Source organism: Salmo salar, unplaced genomic scaffold, assembly GCF_965601325.2.
Source record: "Salmo salar unplaced genomic scaffold, fSalSal1 ptg000578l, whole genome shotgun sequence".
Taxonomy (NCBI): Eukaryota; Metazoa; Chordata; class Actinopteri; order Salmoniformes; family Salmonidae; genus Salmo; species Salmo salar.
The window spans coordinates 532143-551421 of NW_027675424.1; the positions used below are offsets into that span (position 1 = coordinate 532143).

General features: G+C 42.4%; 1 protein-coding gene across 1 annotated transcript; it reads right to left on the reverse strand.

Annotated features, from left to right (window-relative positions):
• Window positions 1–1575: 1575 nt before the first annotated feature.
• On the reverse strand, window positions 1576–4427 carry LOC145876336 (NLR family CARD domain-containing protein 3-like). The gene is made up of 3 exons (XM_082972125.1): window positions 4201–4427; window positions 2013–3810; window positions 1576–1780 (listed from the first exon to the last, which is right to left on the reverse strand). The coding sequence occupies exons 1-3, from the start codon at window positions 4412–4414 to the stop codon at window positions 1591–1593; spliced, it is 2202 nt and encodes a 733-aa protein (XP_082828251.1). The 5' UTR covers window positions 4415–4427; the 3' UTR covers window positions 1576–1590.
• Between the last annotated feature and the right edge of the window lie 14852 nt (window positions 4428–19279).

The window sequence follows — 19279 nt, forward strand, 5'->3', positions numbered from 1 at the left end:
CAACAAAACATGCTAACCTCTCACCATTACCAATTACAGAGGATACAACAAAACATGCTAACCTCTCACCATTACCAATAACAGAGGCTACAACAAAACATGCTAACATCTCACCATTACCAATAACAGAGGTTACAACAAAACATGCTAACCTCTCACCATTACCAATAACAGAGGCTACAACAAAACATGCTAACCTCTCACCATTACCAATAACAGAGGATACAACAAAACATGCTAACCTCTCACCATTACCAATAACAGAGGCTACAACAAAACATGCTAACCTCTCACCATTACCAATAACAGATGCTACAACAAAACATGCTAACCTCTCACCATTACCAATAACAGAGGCTACAACAAAACATGCTAACCTCTCACCATTACCAATAACAGAGGCTAAAACAAAACATGCTAACCTCTCACCATTACCAATAACAGAGGCTACAACAAAACATGCTAACCTCTCACCATTACCAATAACAGTGGCTACAACAAAACATGCTAACCTCTCACCATTACCAATAACAGAGGCTACAACAAAACATGCTAACCTCTCACCATTACCAATAACAGAGGCTACAACAAAACATGCTAACCTCTCACCATTACCAATAACAGAGGAGGCTACAACAAAACATGCTAACCTCTCACCATTACCAATAACAGAGGCTACAACAAAACATGCTAACCTCTCACCATTATCAATAACAGAGGATACAACAAAACATGCTAACCTCTCACCATTACCAATAACAGAGGCTACAAGAAAACATGCTAACCTCTCACCATTACAAATAACAGAGGATACAACAAAACATGCTAACCTCTCACCATTACCAATAACAGAGAGGGGGTCTGATCTTTGTACCTCTGTAAATTTCTCATTCCTCATTATTCACGACTAATTCCTGATTATTCATAATCATGGTAGCATCCACATGAATGTAGAAGTGTTCAGAAACATCTTCTATTCTTACTGACAATACAAGTGAAGTGACTCCAAAATGACAGGACATTATTCACCATTCAGTTTCTATTAGGAAAAACATCATCCAAAACACAACCAAGACAAACTGCAAATGAATTCAACAAGTTTGTAGAATCACAAGCTTGATGTAATCATTGCAGGCATGGAACATGGGACAAAACATTCAACTTTTGACTAAATACATTTGTCCAAATAATTAATAATTTTTCAAATGTAAATATTGACTGATTGCTTCAACTTCATGTGATTGTCAATAAAAGCCTTTGACACTTATGAAATGCTTGTAATTATACTTCAGTATTCCATAGTAACATCTGACAAAAATATCTAAAGACACTGAAGCAGCAAACTTTGTGGAAATTAATATTTGTGTCATTCTCAAAACTTTTGGCCACGACTGTATATGTATAAATACCTTTAAATAAAAAGTGACATTCTGTACTGTCACCTAATATGAAACATCTCAAATCCAAAATGCTGGAGCATAGCACCACATTCAAAACTGTAAGCTTCACTGTCCAAACACATATGGTGTGGACTATGTGTGTCTGGTAAACACATGTGGATCTGGTGAACAGTTATCACTTGTTGACCAACTACAGGAATTCTGACCTCAGAGTCTCCAGTTTACAGTGGGGATTCCACAGTCCAGCAGAGAGCAGCTTCACTCCTGAATCCTTCAGGTCATTGTTACTCAGGTCCAGCTCTCTCAGGTGTGAGGGGTTTGACCTCAGAGCTGAGACCAGAGAAGCACAGCCTTCCTCTGTGACTCCACAGCCTGACAGCCTGCAACGAGATCATCATGACTTCACAAACACACTGTTAATTTAACACCAGTAGTGTAGAAGGACAACGGTAGATGCATTTGGTTTATATTCCCAAACAACACATAGATTCATCTTCCATCAATGCATTTATTCAATATGTTTTTCAATATACATATTATAATACATATTTCTCTCTAAACATAATATTTCTTCCTGATGAATACTTCTTATATGTCATTTTATTTACTCACAGAGCAGCTCTGGAGGCTTTGACCACTGGCAGCAGCCTCAGAAGACCTTCCTCTGATCTGGAGTATTTCTTCAGGTCAAACACATCCAGCTCCTTTTCTGAAGTCAGCAACACAAAGACCAGAGCTGACCACTGTGCAGGTGACAGGTTGGGTTTTGAGAGACTTCCTGAGCTCAGGAAGCTTTGGATCTCCTCCACTAGAGAATGGTCATTCAGTTCATTCAGACAGTGGAACAGATTGATGCTCCTCTCTGGAGAGGGATTCTCCCTGATCTTCTCCTTGATGTAGTTCACTGTTTTTTCATGGGTCTTTGAGCTGCTTCTTGTCTTTGTCAGTAGACCTCGTAAGTGCTTCTGATTGGACTCCAGTGAGAGTCTCAGAAGGAAGCGGAGGAACAGGTCCAGGTTTCCCATCTCACTTTGTAAGGCTTTATCCACAGCACTCTTGTAGACAGTAACTTCAGACTTGTCTCTGTACAGCAGAGAAAAGATACTGGACTTTGTTTGCTGTTTGTCCATGAGATTCTCATTGTTGTTGATGAATGAGAGGAACACATACACAGCAGCCAGAAACTCCTGAATGCTCAGATGCACGAAGCAGTACACCTTGTTCTGGTACAGAACACATTCCTCTTTAAAGAGCTGTGTGCACAATCCTGAGTACACAGAGGCTTCATTGACATTAATGCCAGCCTCTTTCAGGTCTTTTTCATAGAAAATCAGATTGCCCTTCACTAGCTGTTGAAAAGCCAGTTTTCCCAGTGACAGAATGCTCTCTTTATTCCAGTGTGGACCTGTCTCTTCTTTCCCAAGATACTTTTCATTCTTCTGTTTGGTATGAAACACCACAAGGTGTGTGTACATCTCAGTCAGAGTCTTGGGCATCTCTTCTCTCTTATGTTTCAGCATGTGTTCGAGGACTGTTGCAGAAATCCAACAGAAGACTGGAATGTGGCACATGATGTGGAGGCTCCTTGAAGTCTTTATGTGTGAGATGATTCTGCTGGCCAGGTCCTCATCACTGAATCTCTTCCTGAAGTACTCCTCCTTCTGTGGGTCATTGAACCCTCGTACCTCTGTCACCTGGTCAACACACCCTGAAGGTATCTTACTGGCTGCTGCAGGTCGGGTAGTTATCCAGAGGAGAGCAGAGGGAAGCAGATTTCCCTCGATGAGATTTGTCAGCAGAACATCCACTGAGGTTGACTCTGTGACGTCCCAACAGATCTTGTTCTTCTGGAAGTCTAGGGGCAGTCGGCACTCATCCAGACCATCAAAGATGAACAGAACTTTGTACTTGTCATAGTTGGAGATTCTTGATTGTTTTGTTTCCATTGAGAAGTGATTGAGAAGTTCAATCAAAGTGTGTTTGTCCTCTTTCATCAAATTCAGCTCCCGAAAAGGGAATGAAAACACAAATTGAACATCCTGATTGGCTTTTCCTTCAGCCCAGTCCAGAATGAACTTCTGCACAGAGACTGTTTTTCCAATGCCAGCGACTCCCTTTGTCAGCACAGTTCTGATAAGTTTGTCTTGTCCAGTTAAGGGTTTGAAGATGTCGTTACATTTGATTGCAGACTCTGGTCTTGCTTGTTTCCTGGTTGTTGTCTCAATCTGTCTCAGCTCATGTTCATTATTGACCTCTCCTGTTCCTCCCTCTGTGATGTAGAGCTCTGTGTAGATCTTATTGAGAAGTGTTGGGTTTCCTTGTTTAGCGATCCCCTCAAATACACATTGAAACTTGTTCTTTAGATTAGATTTGAGTTCACGTTGGCAAATCTCAGCAAGCTCATCTGAATCTAGAAATAACACAGAGGATATTAATATTACGTCTGTTTTAATGCCTACAGTATTGTAGGACTGTTATAACATTTGAAATTATAATCATTTATTCTCTTAACTGAATGTATAACTGTGTAAATGTTTTCATAATGCATTACAGACTGGTGTGACTGATTATATTATTATTGGTATTATTGATGGTATTATTAATGTTGTCTCTCTCTCTCTCTCGCTCTCTAAATTAATCAACACAACACATCCCTTCTGCTACTTGATGAGGCCACTAGGTGTTGTGTTAATTAAGGCTGCTACAATATCATTGAGTTACACAGCTACTTTAGCTGTACTTTAGCTACAGCTTTTAAATGTTATAAAACAGCATTCAACATGATGCAGACAGATCTTACATTTCTCCAGTGTGTCAGCAAGCTCCTTCTGGTTCATTTTCCTCAGAACGTGCAGTGTGATCTTCAGAGCCCCCTCTCTGGCACTGCTCTCCTGCTTCTCATCTTCAGCATCCACCACTTCCTTATCCTGCTTCTGACTCTCAAAGCCTTCTGGGAGTTCTGGACTAAGAATCCTCTTGAACATCTTCAGCTCGTTCTTCACAAATGTCATCATTTTCTCTTCAAGCAACTAAAATAAATCAAGTAAATAAGTTAAGCAAGAGAACAAATGCTTTCTCATTAACACATTCATGAATAATTGACAGATCAACTTTACTTGAGGAAAACAAAAACAAATGTTCATAACAGGACCACATACACTGAATATAGAGTCCAGGTCTGTTTGATGACTCTGGGAAGACTGACCACTGAGAATCTCTGACTCTGATCTCTCCTGTTGGTTTCTGTGGACAAAACATGAGATTACATCTCCTCATCCAGGGAGTCACACACACACACACACACACACACACACACACACACACACACACACACACACACACACACACACACACACACACACACACACACACACACACACACACACACACACACACACACACACAGGGAGGGAATATTGTGTTTGTTTAATATTGTTTTAGGACTATGAAAATGGACAAAAGTATTAGCCTATGGATTATGAAAACAACCAAAAGAAATGGGAAAATGGGAGAGGAGAAATGACTAGAGACAGTGTTGTTTAACTCACTGACCATGACACACGAGTTCTTCTTACCTTTGTTCAGTAGAAAAGTCTCCCTCTCTAAAGGATATAGGTAGATTCATAGACTTGTCACTCTTCATGGACACACAGCTGGGTACAGGGGAGGCTGGTCTCTCCTGCTTGATTGGACTTCAACACAACAGAGACAAACATTACATCTCTCATCTACTCTGAGCTCAGATGGGAAACATAAGAAGACTTTCATTCCAAAATGCAACATATCACTTTACAGAAATGTTCATAAATTAGTCTTTATTGTTTAAAGAAATTAGTAAAGAGATTGTTGTGTTTTTTCACTATCTAATCATGGCATGGGTTGTTCAATGACAGACATGTATTTGTTTAAAATCTATCACTTGATGGTTTCATTTCAGAGACAAATAATGTTTTTTGCTAAATGCAATATATCTGCCTCACTCTCAGAGAAATCAGTAGTACTGCTAGGTTTTACACAGTAATAATATATATCTGCCTCACTCTCAGAGAAATCAGTAGTACTGCTAGGTTTAATAAAGTAATACTATATATCTGCCTCTCAGAGAAATCAGTAGTACTGCTAGGTTTAACACAGTAATAATATATATCTGCCTCACTCTCAGAAAATCAGTAGTACTGCTAGGTTTTATACAGTAATAATATATATCTGCCTCACTCTCAGAGAAATCAGTAGTACTGCTAGGTTTTATACAGTAATAATATATATCTGTCTCACTCTCAGAGAAATCAGTCTTACTGCTAGGTTTTATACAGTAATAATATATATCTGCCTCACTGTCAGAGAAATCAGTAGTACTGCTAGGTTTAATACAGTAATAATATATATCTGCCTGTCAGAGAAATCAGTAGTACTGCTAGGTTTTACACAGCAATAATATATATCTGCCTCACTCTCAGAGAAATCAGTAGTACTGCTAGGTTTTACACAGTAATAATATATATCTCTCTCTCAGAGAAATCAGTAGTACTGCTATGTTTTATACAGTAAAAAATAACATGGTACTACATTTTTAATAAAGAAATGTACAAATGATACATTTGTGACATCAATATATATATATATTTTAAAAAATATTCAAGAAATTTGTATGTGATCTGTTTGTAAAACATTTACATTTGACACTTTTGTCATTTAGCAGATGTCCTTATCCAGGGCCTGGTTTCCCAAAAGCATCTGAATGAATCGTTAGAACCTTCATAGGAACATCGTTAAATCTCAGAGCTTGAAAGAGAGCGACCCGTCTCTACATATTTTACTGGTTTGTGACTCACTGACTCCACCCCCAGCCAGAGGGGAATAAAGTAGCCCAGGAGTTAACCTGTTATGGCTAGGGGGCAGTATTTTCACAGCCGGATAAAAAACGTACCCGATTTAATCTGATTATTACTCCTGCCCAGAAACTAGAATATGCATATAATTATTAGCTTTGGATAGAAAACACTCCAAAGTTTCTAAAACTGTTTGAATGGTGTCTGTGAGTATAACAGAACTCATTTGGCAGGCCAAAACCTGAGAAGATTCCATGCAGGAAGTGCCCTGTCTGACAATTTCTTGCCCTTCTTGATTATCTCTATCATTACAGAGGATCTCTGCTGTTACGTGACACTTCCTATGGCTCCCATGGGCTCTCAGAAGGCGGCAAAAAGCTGAATCGTGGCTTTGCAGGCTCTGGCTGAAAAAAAGTAGAGCGTTTGGGTAGTGGCTGGTTACAGTACTGTGAGACTCAGGCGCGTGCACGAGTCGACCGAATGCTTTATTTTCTTTTGTCTGTTTACCTAAACGCAGATTCCCGGTCGGAATATTATCGCTTTTTTACGAGAAAAACGGCATAAAAATTGATTTTAAACAGCGGTTGACATGCTTTGGAGTACGGTAATTGAATATTTAGAAATCTTTTGTCACGAATTGCGCCATGCTCGTCACCCTTATTAACACTTCGGATAGTGTCTTGAACGGACGAACAAAACGCCGCTTTTTGGATATAACTATGGATTATTTTGAACCAAACCAACATTTGTTATTGAAGTAGCAGTCCTGGGAGTGCATTCTGACGAAGACAGCAAAGGTAATAACATTTTTCTTATAGTAAATCTGACTTTGATGAGTGCTACATTTGCTGGGTGTCTAAATAGCTAGCCGTGATGGCTGGGCTATCTACTCAGAATATTGCAAAATGTGCTTTCACTGAAAAGCTATTTTAAAATCGGACACCTCAATTGCACAAAGGAGTTCTGTATCTATAATTCTTAAAATAATTATTATGTTTTTTGTGAACGTTTATCGTGAGTAATTTAGTAAATTCACCGGAGGTTTGCGGGGGGTATGCTAGTTCTGAACGTCACATGCTAATGACAAAAGCTGGTTTTTGATATAAATATGAACTTGATTGAACAAAACATGCATGTATTGTATAACATAATGTCCTAGGTGTGTCATCTGATGAAGATCATCAAAGGTTAGTGCTGCATTTAGCTGTGGTTTTGTTTTTTGTGACATTATATGCTATCTTGAAAATGGGTGTCTGATTATTTCTGGCTGGGTACTCTGCTGACATAATCTAATGTTTTGCTTTCGCTGTAAAGCCTTTTTGAAATTGGACATTGTGGTTAGATAAAGGAGAGTCTTGTCTTTAAAATGCTGTGAAATAGTCATATGTTTGAAAAAATGGAAGTTTTTGTATTTTACAGGAATTTGTAATTCGCGCCACGCCTATCATTGGATATTGGAGCAGGTGTTCCGCTAGCGGAACGTCTAGATGTAAGAGGTTTTTTAACACACTCAGGTCAGGGAGAGTTGGAGAGGCAGGTTTATGGTTCCCCCCCTAGACTCTCAGGAGTTAACACACTCAGGTCAGGGAGAGTTGGAGAGGCAGGTTTATGGTTCCCCCCTAGACTCTCAGGAGTTAAAACACTCAGGTCAGGGAGAGTTGGAGAGGCAGGTTTATGGTTCCCCCCCTAGACTCTCAGGAGTTAACACACTCAGGTCAGGGAGAGTTGGAGAGGCAGGTTTATGGTTCCCCCCCTAGACTCTCAGGAGTTAAAACACTCAGGTCAGGGAGAGTTGGAGAGGCAGGTTTATGGTTCCCCCTAGACTCTCAGGAGTTAACACACTCAGGTCAGGGAGAGTTGGAGAGGCAGGTTTATGGTTCCCCCCCTAGACTCTCAGGAGTTAACACACTCAGGTCAGGGAGAGTTGGAGAGGCAGGTTTATGGTTCCCCCCCTAGACTCTCAGGAGTTAACACACTCAGGTCAGGGAGAGTTGGAGAGACAGGTTTATGGTTCCCCTAGACTCTCAGGAGTTAACACACTCAGGTCAGGGAGAGTTGGAGAGGCAGGTTTATGGTTCCCCCTAGACTCTCAGGAGTTAACACACTCAGGTCAGGGAGAGATGGAGAGGCAGGTTTATGGTTCCCCCTAGACTCTCAGGAGTTAACACACTCAGGTCAGGGAGAGATGGAGAGACAGGTTTATGGTTCCCCCCTAGACTCTCAGGAGTTAAAACACTCAGGTCAGGGAGAGATGGAGAGGCAGGTTTATGGTTCCCCCCCTAGACTCTCAGGAGTTAATTAACACACTCAGGTCAGGGAGAGTTGGAGAGGCAGGTTTATGGTTCCCCCTAGACTCTCAGGAGTTAACACACTCAGGTCAGGGAGAGATGGAGAGACAGGTTTATGGTTCCCCCCTAGACTCTCAGGAGTTAAAACACTCAGGTCAGGGAGAGATGGAGAGGCAGGTTTATGGTTCCCCCCCTAGACTCTCAGGAGTTAATTAACACACTCAGGTCAGGGAGAGTTGGAGAGGCAGGTTTATGGTTCCCCTAGACTCTCAGGAGTTAACACACTCAGGTCAGGGAGAGTTGGAGAGGCAGGTTTATGGTTCCCCCCTAGACTCTCAGGAGTTAAAACACTCAGGTCAGGGAGAGATGGAGAGGCAGGTTTATGGTTCCCCCCCCCCCCTAGACTCTCAGGAGTTAAAACACTCAGGTCAGGGAGAGTTGGAGAGGCAGGTTTATGGTTCCCCCCTAGACTCTCAGGAGTTAACACACTCAGGTCATGGAGAGATGGAGAGACAGGTTTATTATTCCCCCCTAGACTCTCAGGAGTTAATTAACACACTCAGGTCAGGGAGAGTTGGAGAGGCAGGTTTATGGTTCCCCCCCCCCCCCCCTAGACTCTCAGGAGTTAACACACTCAGGTCAGGGAGAGTTGGAGAGGCAGGTTTATGGTTCCCCCCCTAGACTCTCAGGAGTTAACACACTCAGGTCAGGGAGAGGTGGAGAGGCAGGTTTATGGTTCCCCCTAGACTCTCAGGAGTTAACACACTCAGGTCAGGGAGAGGTGGAGAGGCAGGTTTATGGTTCCCCCCTAGACTCTCAGGAGTTAACACACTCAGGTCAGGGAGAGTTGGAGAGGCAGGTTTATGGTTCCCCCCCTAGACTCTAAGGAGTTAACACACTCAGGTCAGGGAGAGATGGAGAGGCAGGTTTATGGTTCCCCCCCCCCTAGACTCTCAGGAGTTAACACACTCAGGTCAGGGAGAGATGGAGAGGCAGGTTTATGGTTCCCCCTAGACTCTCAGGAGTTAACACACTCAGGTCAGGGAGAGTTGGAGAGGCAGGTTTATGGTTCCCCCCCCCCTAGACTCTCAGGAGTTAACACACTCAGGTCAGGGAGAGTTGGAGAGGCAGGTTTATGGTTCCCCCCCCCCCCTAGACTCTCAGGAGTTAACACACTCAGGTCAGGGAGAGTTGGAGAGGCAGGTTTATGGTTCCCCCCTAGACTCTCAGGAGTTAACACACTCAGGTCAGGGAGAGTTGGAGAGGCAGGTTTATGGTTCCCCCCTAGACTCTCAGGAGTTAAAACACTCAGGTCAGGGAGAGTTGGAGAGGCAGGTTTATGGTTCCCCCCCTAGACTCTCAGGAGTTAACACACTCAGGTCAGGGAGAGTTGGAGAGGCAGGTTTATGGTTCCCCCTAGACTCTCAGGAGTTAAAACACTCAGGTCAGGGAGAGATGGAGAGGCAGGTTTATGGTTCCCCCCTAGACTCTCAGGAGTTAACACACTCAGGTCAGGGAGAGATGGAGAGGCAGGTTTATGGTTCCCCCCCTAGACTCTCAGGAGTTAACACACTCAGGTCAGGGAGAGTTGGAGACGCAGGTTTATGGTTCCCCCCTAGACTCTCAGGAGTTAACACACTCAGGTCAGGGAGAGTTGGAGAGGCAGGTTTATGGTTCCCCCCTAGACTCTCAGGAGTTAACACACTCAGGTCAGGGAGAGATGGAGAGGCAGGTTTATGGTTCCCCCCCTAGACTCTCAGGAGTTAACACACTCAGGTCAGGGAGAGTTGGAGAGGCAGGTTTATGGTTCCCCCCCTAGACTCTCAGGAGTTAAAACACTCAGGTCAGGGAGAGTTGGAGAGGCAGGTTTATGGTTCCCCCCTAGACTCTCAGGAGTTAAAACACTCAGGTCAGGGAGAGATCGAGAGGCAGGTTTATGGTTCCCCCCTAGACTCTCAGGAGTTAACACACTCAGGTCAGGGAGAGATGGAGAGGCAGGTTTATGGTTCCCCCCTAGACTCTCAGGAGTTAACACACTCAGGTCAGGGAGAGGTGGAGAGGCAGGTTTATGGTTCCCCTAGACTCTCAGGAGTTAACACACTCAGGTCAGGGAGAGTTGGAGAGGCAGGTTTATGGTTCCCCCCCTAGACTCTCAGGAGTTAACACACTCAGGTCAGGGAGAGATGGAGAGGCAGGTTTATGGTTCCCCCCTTGTCTCTCAGGAGTTAACACACTCAGGTCAGGGAGAGTTGGAGAGGCAGGTTTATAGTTCCCCCCTAGACTCTCAGGAGTTAACACACTCAGGTCAGGGAGAGTTGGAGAGGCAGGTTTATGGTTCCCCCCTAGACTCTCAGGAGTTAACACACTCAGGTCAGGGAGAGTTGGAGAGGCAGGTTTATGGTTCCCTCCCCCCCCTAGACTCTCAGGAGTTAACACACTCAGGTCAGGGAGAGTTGGAGAGGCAGGTTTATGGTTCCCCCCTAGACTCTCAGGAGTTAACACACTCAGGTCAGGGAGAGATGGAGAGGCAGGTTTATGGTTCCCCCCTAGACTCTCAGGAGTTAAAACACTCAGGTCAGGGAGAGTTGGAGAGGCAGGTTTATGGTTCCCCCTTGACGATCAGGCTCTGGTTGTGGGGGATGTTCAGCTTGGGGTTGTGAGGAGCTGATAACAGTAACCCGCATGGATTTCGTAAAAGAGCTGTTTCCCGAAACCATCAATAACATTACACTTGGAAAATGCTTGTGATCTACCTCCTGTCTCAGACCACTAGAACAGCTGAGTAATCTACCTCCTCCCTCAGACCACTAGAACAGCTGAGTAATCTACCTCCTGTCTCAGACCACTAGAACAGCTGAGTAATCTACCTCCTGTCTCAGACCACTAGAAGAGCTGAGTAATCTACCTCCTGCCTCAGACCACTAGAACAGCTGAGTAATCTACCTCCTGGGTTAAGACCTCTGGGGACTGAAGTATCCATAACATACTATAGTCCTTCTGTAGGTTTAGACCTCTGGGGACTGAAGTATCCATAACATACTATAGTCCTTCTGTAGGTTTAGACCTCTGGGACTAAACATACTATAGTCCTTCTGTAGGTTTAGACCTCTGGGACTAAACATACTATAGTCCTTCTGTAGGTTAAGACCTCTAGGACTAAACATACTATAGTCCTTCTATAGGTTAAGACCTCTGGGACTAAACATACTATAGTCCTCTAGGTTTAGACCTCTGGGGACTGAAGTATCCATAACATACTATAGTCCTTCTGTAGGTTTAGACCTCTGGGACTAAACATACTATAGTCCTTCTGTAGGTTAAGACCTCTGGGACTAAACATACTATAGTCCTTCTATAGGTTAAGACCTCTGGGGACTGAAGTATCCATAACATACTATAGACCTTCTGTAGGTTAAGACCTCTTGGGACTGAAGTATCCATAACATACTATAGTCCTTCTATAGGTTAAGACCTCTGGGGACTGAACATACTATAGTCCTCTAGGTTAAGACCTCTGGGACTAAACATACTATAGTCCTTCTATAGGTTAAGACCTCTGGGGACTGAAGTATCTATAACATACTATAGTCCTTCTGTAGGTTTAGACCTCTGGGACTAAACATACTATAGTCCTTCTATAGGTTAAGACCTCTGGGGACTGAAGTATCTATAACATACTATAGTCCTTCTATAGGTTAAGACCTCTGGGACTAAACATACGATAGTCCTTCTATAGCTTAAGACCTCTCTGGACTGAAGTATCTATAACATACTATAGTCCTTCTGTAGGTTTAGACCTCTGGGACTAAACATACTATAGTCCTTCTGTAGGTTAAGACCTCTGGGACTAAACATACAATAGTCCTTCTATAGGTTAAGACCTCTGGGGACTGAAGTATCTATAACATACTATAGTCCTTCTGTAGGTTTAGACCTCTGGGACTAAACATACTGTAGTCCTTCTATATGTTAAGACCTCTGGGACTAAACATACTATAGTCCTCTAGGTTAAGACCTCTGGGACTAGACATACTATAGTCCTCTAGGTTAAGACCTCTGGGACTAAACATACTATAGTCTTTCTATAGGTTAAGACCTCTGGGGACTGAAATATCTATAACATACTATAGTCCTTCTATAGGTTAAGACCTCTGGGGACTGAAGTATCCATAACATACTATAGTCCTCTAGGTTAAGACCTCTGGGACTAAACATACTATAGTTGTTCAATAGGTTAAGACCTCTGGGACTAAACATACTATAGTCCTTCTATAGGTTAAGACCTCTGGGACTAAACATACTATAGTCCTTCTATAGGTTAAGACCTCTGGGGACTGAAGTATCTATAACATACTATAGTCCTTCTGTAGGTTTAGACCTCTGGGACTAAACATACTGTAGTCCTTCTATATGTTAAGACCTCTGGGACTAAACATACTATAGTCCTCTAGGTTAAGACCTCTGGGACTAGACATACTATAGTCCTCTAGGTTAAGACCTCTGGGACTAAACATACTATAGTCTTTCTATAGGTTAAGACCTCTGGGGACTGAAATATCTATAACATACTATAGTCCTTCTATAGGTTAAGACCTCTGGGGACTGAAGTATCCATAACATACTATAGTCCTCTAGGTTAAGACCTCTGGGACTAAACATACTATAGTTGTTCAATAGGTTAAGACCTCTGGGACTAAACATACTATAGTCCTTCTATAGGTTAAGACCTCTGGGACTAAACATACTATAGTCCTTCTATAGGTTAAGACCTCTGGGACTAAACATACTATAGTCTTTCTATAGGTTAAGACCTCTGGGGACTGAAATATCTATAACATACTATAGTCCTTCTATAGGTTAAGACCTCTGGGGACTGAAGTATCTGTAACATACTATATTCCTTCTGTAGGTTAAGACCTCTGGGGACTGAAGTATCTATAACATACTATAGTCCTTCTATAGGTTAAGACCTCTGGGACTAAACATACTATAGTCCTTCTATAGATTAAGACCTCTGGGGACTGAATATACTATAGTCCTCTAGGTTAAGCCTTCTATAGGTTAAGACCTCTGGGACTAAACATACTATAGTCCTTCTGTAGGTTAAGACCTCTGGGACTAAACATACAATAGTCGTTCTATAGGTTAATACCTCTGGGGACTGAAGTATCTACAACATACTATAGTCCTTCTATAGGTTAAGACCTCTGGGACTAAACATACTAAAGTCCTCTAGGTTAAGACCTCTGGGGACTGAAGTATCTATAACATACTATAGTCCTTCTATAGGTTAAGACCTCTGGGGACTGAAGTATCTATAACATACTATAGTCCTTCCTTCTATAGGTTAAGACCTCTGGGACTAAACATACTATAGTCCTTCTATAGGTTTAGACCTCTGGGACTAAACATACTATAGTCCTTCTGTAGGTTAAGACCTCTGGGACTAAACATACTATAGTCCTCTAGGTTAAGACCTCTGGGACTAAACATACTATAGTCCTTCTATAGGTTAAGACCTCTGGACACACACACACACACACACACACACACACACACACACACACACACACACACACACACACACACACACACACACACACACACACACACACACACACACACACAGGGAGGGCACGTTGTGTTTGTTTAATATTGTTTTAGGACTATGAAAATGGACTAAAGGATTAGCCTGTGGATTATGAAAACAACCAAAAGAAATGTGAAAATGGGAGAGGAGAAATGACTAGAGACAGTGTTGTTTAACTCACTGACCATGACCCATGAGTTCTTCTTACCTTTGTTCAGTAGAAAAGTCTCCCTCTCTAAAGTATATAGGTTCACCCATAGACTTGTCACTCTTCATGGACACACAGCTGGGTACAGGGGAGGCTGTTCTCTCCGGCTTGATTGGTCTTCAACACAACAGAGACAAACATTACATCTCTCATCTACTCTGATCTCAGATGGGGAACATAAGAAGAGCTCCAACATGCAACATATCACTTTACAGAAATGTTCGGAAATTTGCCTTTATGGTTTAAAGAAATTATGGAAGAGATTGGTGTGTTATTTCACTATCTAATCATGGCATGGCGTTGTTCAGTGACAGACATGTATTTGTTTAAAATCTATCACTTGATGGTTTCATTTCAGAGAGAGAAATAATGTTTTTTTGCTAAATGCTATATATCTGCCTCACTCTCAGAGAAATCAGTAGTACTGCTAGGTTTAACACAGTAATAATATATATCTGCCTCACTCTCAGAGAAATCAGTAGTACTGCTAGGTTTAACACAGTAATAATATATATCTGTCTCACTCTCAGAGAAATCAGTAGTACTGCTAGGTTTAACACAGTAATAATATATATCTGCCTCTCAGAGAAATCAGTAGTACTGCTAGGTTTAACAAAGTAATAATATATAACTGCCTCTCAGTGAAATCAGTAGTACTGCTAGGTTTAACACAGTAATAATATATATCTGCCTCTCAGAGAAATCAGTAGTACTGCTAGGTTTAACACAGTAATAATATATATCTGCCTCTCAGTGAAATCAGTAGTACTGCTAGGTTTAATACAGTAATAATATATATCTGCCTCTCAGAGAAATCAGTAGTACTGATAGGTTTAACACAGTAATAAAATATATCTGCCTCTCAGAGAAATCAGTAGTACTGCTAGGTTTAATACAGTAATAATATATATCTGCCTCTCAGAGAAATCAGTAGTACTGCTAGGTTTAATACAGTAATAATATATATTTGCCTCTCAGAGAAATCAGTAGTACTGCTAGGTTTAATACAGTAATAATATATATCTGCATCACTCTCAGAGAAATCAGTAGTACTGCTAGGTTTAACACAGTAATAATATATATCTGTCTCACTCTCAGAGATCAGGCTATATGGAGTACCAGTACTGAGTCAATGTGCAGGGGTACCAGGTAGTTGAGGTAATAATGAGACTATAAGGAGTACCAGTACTGAGTCAATGTGCAGGGGTACCAGGTAGTTTAGGTAATAATGAGACTATAAGGAGTACCAGTACTGAGTCAATGTGCAGGGGTACCAGGTAGTTTAGGTAATAATGAGACTATAAGGAGTACCAGTACTGAGTCAATATGCAGGGGTACCAGGTAGTTGAGGTAATAATGAGACTATGGAGTACCAGTACTGAGTCAATGTGCAGGGGTACCAGGTAGTTGAGGTAATAATGAGACTATAAGGAGTACCAGTACTGAGTCAATGTGCAGGGGTACCAGGTAGTTGAGGTAATAATGAGACTATAAGGAGTACCAGTACTGAGTCAATGTGCAGGGGTACCAGGTAGTTGAGGTAATAATGAGACTATAAGGAGTACCAGTACTGAGTCAATGTGCAGGTGTACCAGGTAGTTGAGGTAATAATGATACTATAAGGAGTACCAGTACTGAGTCAATGTGCAGGGGTACCAGGTAGTTTAGGTAATAATGAGACTATAAGGAGTACCAGTACTGAGTCAATATGCAGGGGTACCAGGTAGTTGAGGTAATAATGAGACTATGGAGTACCAGTACTGAGTCAATGTGCAGGGGTACCAGGTAGTTGAGGTAATAATGAGACTATAAGGAGTACCAGTACTGAGTCAATGTGCAGGGGTACCAGGTAGTTGAGGTAATAATGAGACTATAAGGAGTACCAGTACTGAGTCAATGTGCAGGGGTACCAGGTAGTTGAGGTAATAATGAGACTATAAGGAGTACCAGTACTGAGTCAATGTGCAGGTGTACCAGGTAGTTGAGGTAATAATGATACTATAAGGAGTACCAGTACTGAGTCAATGTGCAGGGGTACCAGGTAGTTGAGGTAATAATGAGACTATAAGGAGTACCAGTACTGAGTCAATGTGCAGGGGTACCAGGTAGTTGAGGTAATAATGAGACTATAAGGAGTACCAGTACTGAGTCAATGTGCAGGGGTACCAGGTAGTTGAGGTAATAATGAGACTATAAGGAGTACCAGTACTGAGTCAATGTGCAGGGGTACCAGGTAGTTGAGGTAATAATGAGACTATAAGGAGTACCAGTACTGAGTCAATGTGCAGGGGTACCAGGTAGTTGAGGTAATAATGAGACTATAAGGAGTACCAGTACTGAGTCAATGTGCAGGGGTACCAGGTAGTTGAGGTAATAATGAGACTATAAGGAGTAACAGTACTGAGTCAATGTGCAGGGGTACCAGGTAGTTGAGGTAATAATGAGGCTATAAGGATTACCAGTACTGAGTCAATGTGCAGGGGTACCAGGTAGTTGAGATAATAATGAGACTATAAGGAGTACCAGTACTGAGTCAATGTGCAGGGGTACCAGGTAGTTGAGGTAATAATGAGACTATAAGGAGTACCAGTACTGAGTCAATGTGCAGGGGTACCAGGTAGTTTAGGTAATTGAGGTAATATGTACAGGTAGGTAAGGATAAAAGTGACTAGGCAATCAGGATAGAGATTATATCTCTTCATCCAGGGAGAGCACACACACACACACACACACACACACACACACACACACACACACACACACACACACACACACACACACACACACACACACACACACACACACAAACAGGGAGGGAATATTGTGTTTGTTTAATATTGTTTTAGGACTATGAAAATGGACAAAAGGATTAGCCTATGGATTATGAAAACAACCAAAAGAAATGTGAAAATGGGAGAGGAGAAATGACTAGAGACAATGTTGTTTAACTCACTGACCATGACCCATGAGTTCTTCTTACCTTTGTTCAGTAGAAAAGTCTCCCTCTCTAAACTCTATAGGATGATCCATAGACTGGTCACTCTTCATGGACACACAGCTGGGTACAGGGGAGGCTGGTCTCTCCTGCTTGATTGGTCTTCAACACAACAGAGACAAACATTACATCTCTCATCTACTCTGATCTCAGATGGGAAACATAAGAAGAGTTCCAACATGCAACATATCACTTTACAGAAATGAGCTTTTATTGTTTAAAGAAATTATGTATTAATTATTACATCTCTCACAGACAAGGATTTGTTTAAAATCTATCACTTGATGGTTTCATTTCAGAGAGACAAAAATCATGTTTTTTTATGCAAAATGCTATATATCTCCCTCACTCTCAAATGTGACTGACCGGCTCAATTTGGTAATTAACTAAATAACTACATATATAGTGATTTAGGTTTATGTCAGTTTAATTGTTTGTTATGGTATAAGTTGTTATTTTATGATTGTAAGTGATACAATTAACTAGTAATTCTCAGTAATTACTACTTTAGTAAGGAATAACACATTTTTTCAGCACTACTGCAGTTGCTAAATAATTCCAATAGATGGGAACATAAGACCACAATGACATTTCAGAATATTAGTTTAGTTTTCTCCCTGGATACACCACCACTCCCCACACTTCCTGCAGAACCCCTGCAGTACCTCCGCAGACCCCGGATTGAGAACCCCTGATTTAGCAGAAGCTCTTATCCAGAGAGATTTACAGTAAGTGCATTCACCTTAAGATAGCTATTTATTTAGGAAATAAACGTAATAAATTATTCATAAAATTGTTATCTCACCTCTTAGCTTTGGTGTCATGTCCCCCAGAGAGATTCATTTTAGAGGGAGGGCCCCCCTCCTCTCTCTCCCCAGAGAGACTCATTTTAGAGGCAGGGCCCCCCTCCTCTCTCTCCCCAGAGAGACTCATTTTAGAGGCAGGACCCCCCTCCTCTCTCTCCCCAGAGAGACTCATTTTAGAGGCAGGACCCCCCTCCTCTCTCTCCCCAGAGAGACTCATTTTAGAGGCAGGGCCCCCCTCCTCTCTCTCCCCAGAGAGACTCATTTTAGAGCACTGACCCCTGTAAACAGAGATCCAACATGTTGGTTGTGGTTAACACAGTGACAACTAAACAGAGATTCAGCATGTTGGTTAACACAGTAACAACTAAACAGAGATCCAGCATGTTGGTTGTGGTTAACACGTGGAGGTCTCCGGCAGCCTCTGGAACTGCCGGTCTGCAGCCAACAAGGCAACAACACTGCTACTCCTACTGCTCTCTCTTCGTCTGCCCACGTGTTCTCACATACCCCTAGAGCATCGAGCCAGCGGGGTGGTGGCACTGGAATCCTCATCTCTCCCAAGTGGACATTCTCTCTTTCTCCCCTGACCCATCTGTCTATCTCCTCATTTGAATTCCATGCTGTCACAGTTACCAGCCCTTTCAAGCTTAACATCCTTATCATTTATCGCCCTCCAGGTTCCCTTGGAGAGTTCATCAATGAGCTTGACGCCTTGATAAGTTCCTTTCCTGAAGATGGCTCACCTCTCACAGTTCTGGTTGACTTTAACCTCCCCACGTCTACCTTTGACTCATTCCTCTCTGCCTCCTTCTTTCCACTCCTCTCCTCTTTTGACCTCACCCTCTCACCTTCCCCCCTACTCACAAGGCAGGCAATACGCTTGACCTCATCTTTACTAGATGCTGTTCTTCCACTAATCTCATTGCAACTCCCCTCCAAATCTCCGACCACTACCTTGTATCCTTTTCCCTCTTGCTCTCATCCAACACTTCTCACTCTGCCCCTACTCGGATGGTATTGCGCCGTCCCAACCTTCGCTCTCTCTCTCCCGCTACTCTCTCCTCTTCCATCCTATCATCTCTTCCCTCTGCTCAAACCTTCTCCAACCTATCTCCTGATTCTGCCTCCTCAACCCTCCTCTCCTCCCTTTCTGCATCCTTTGA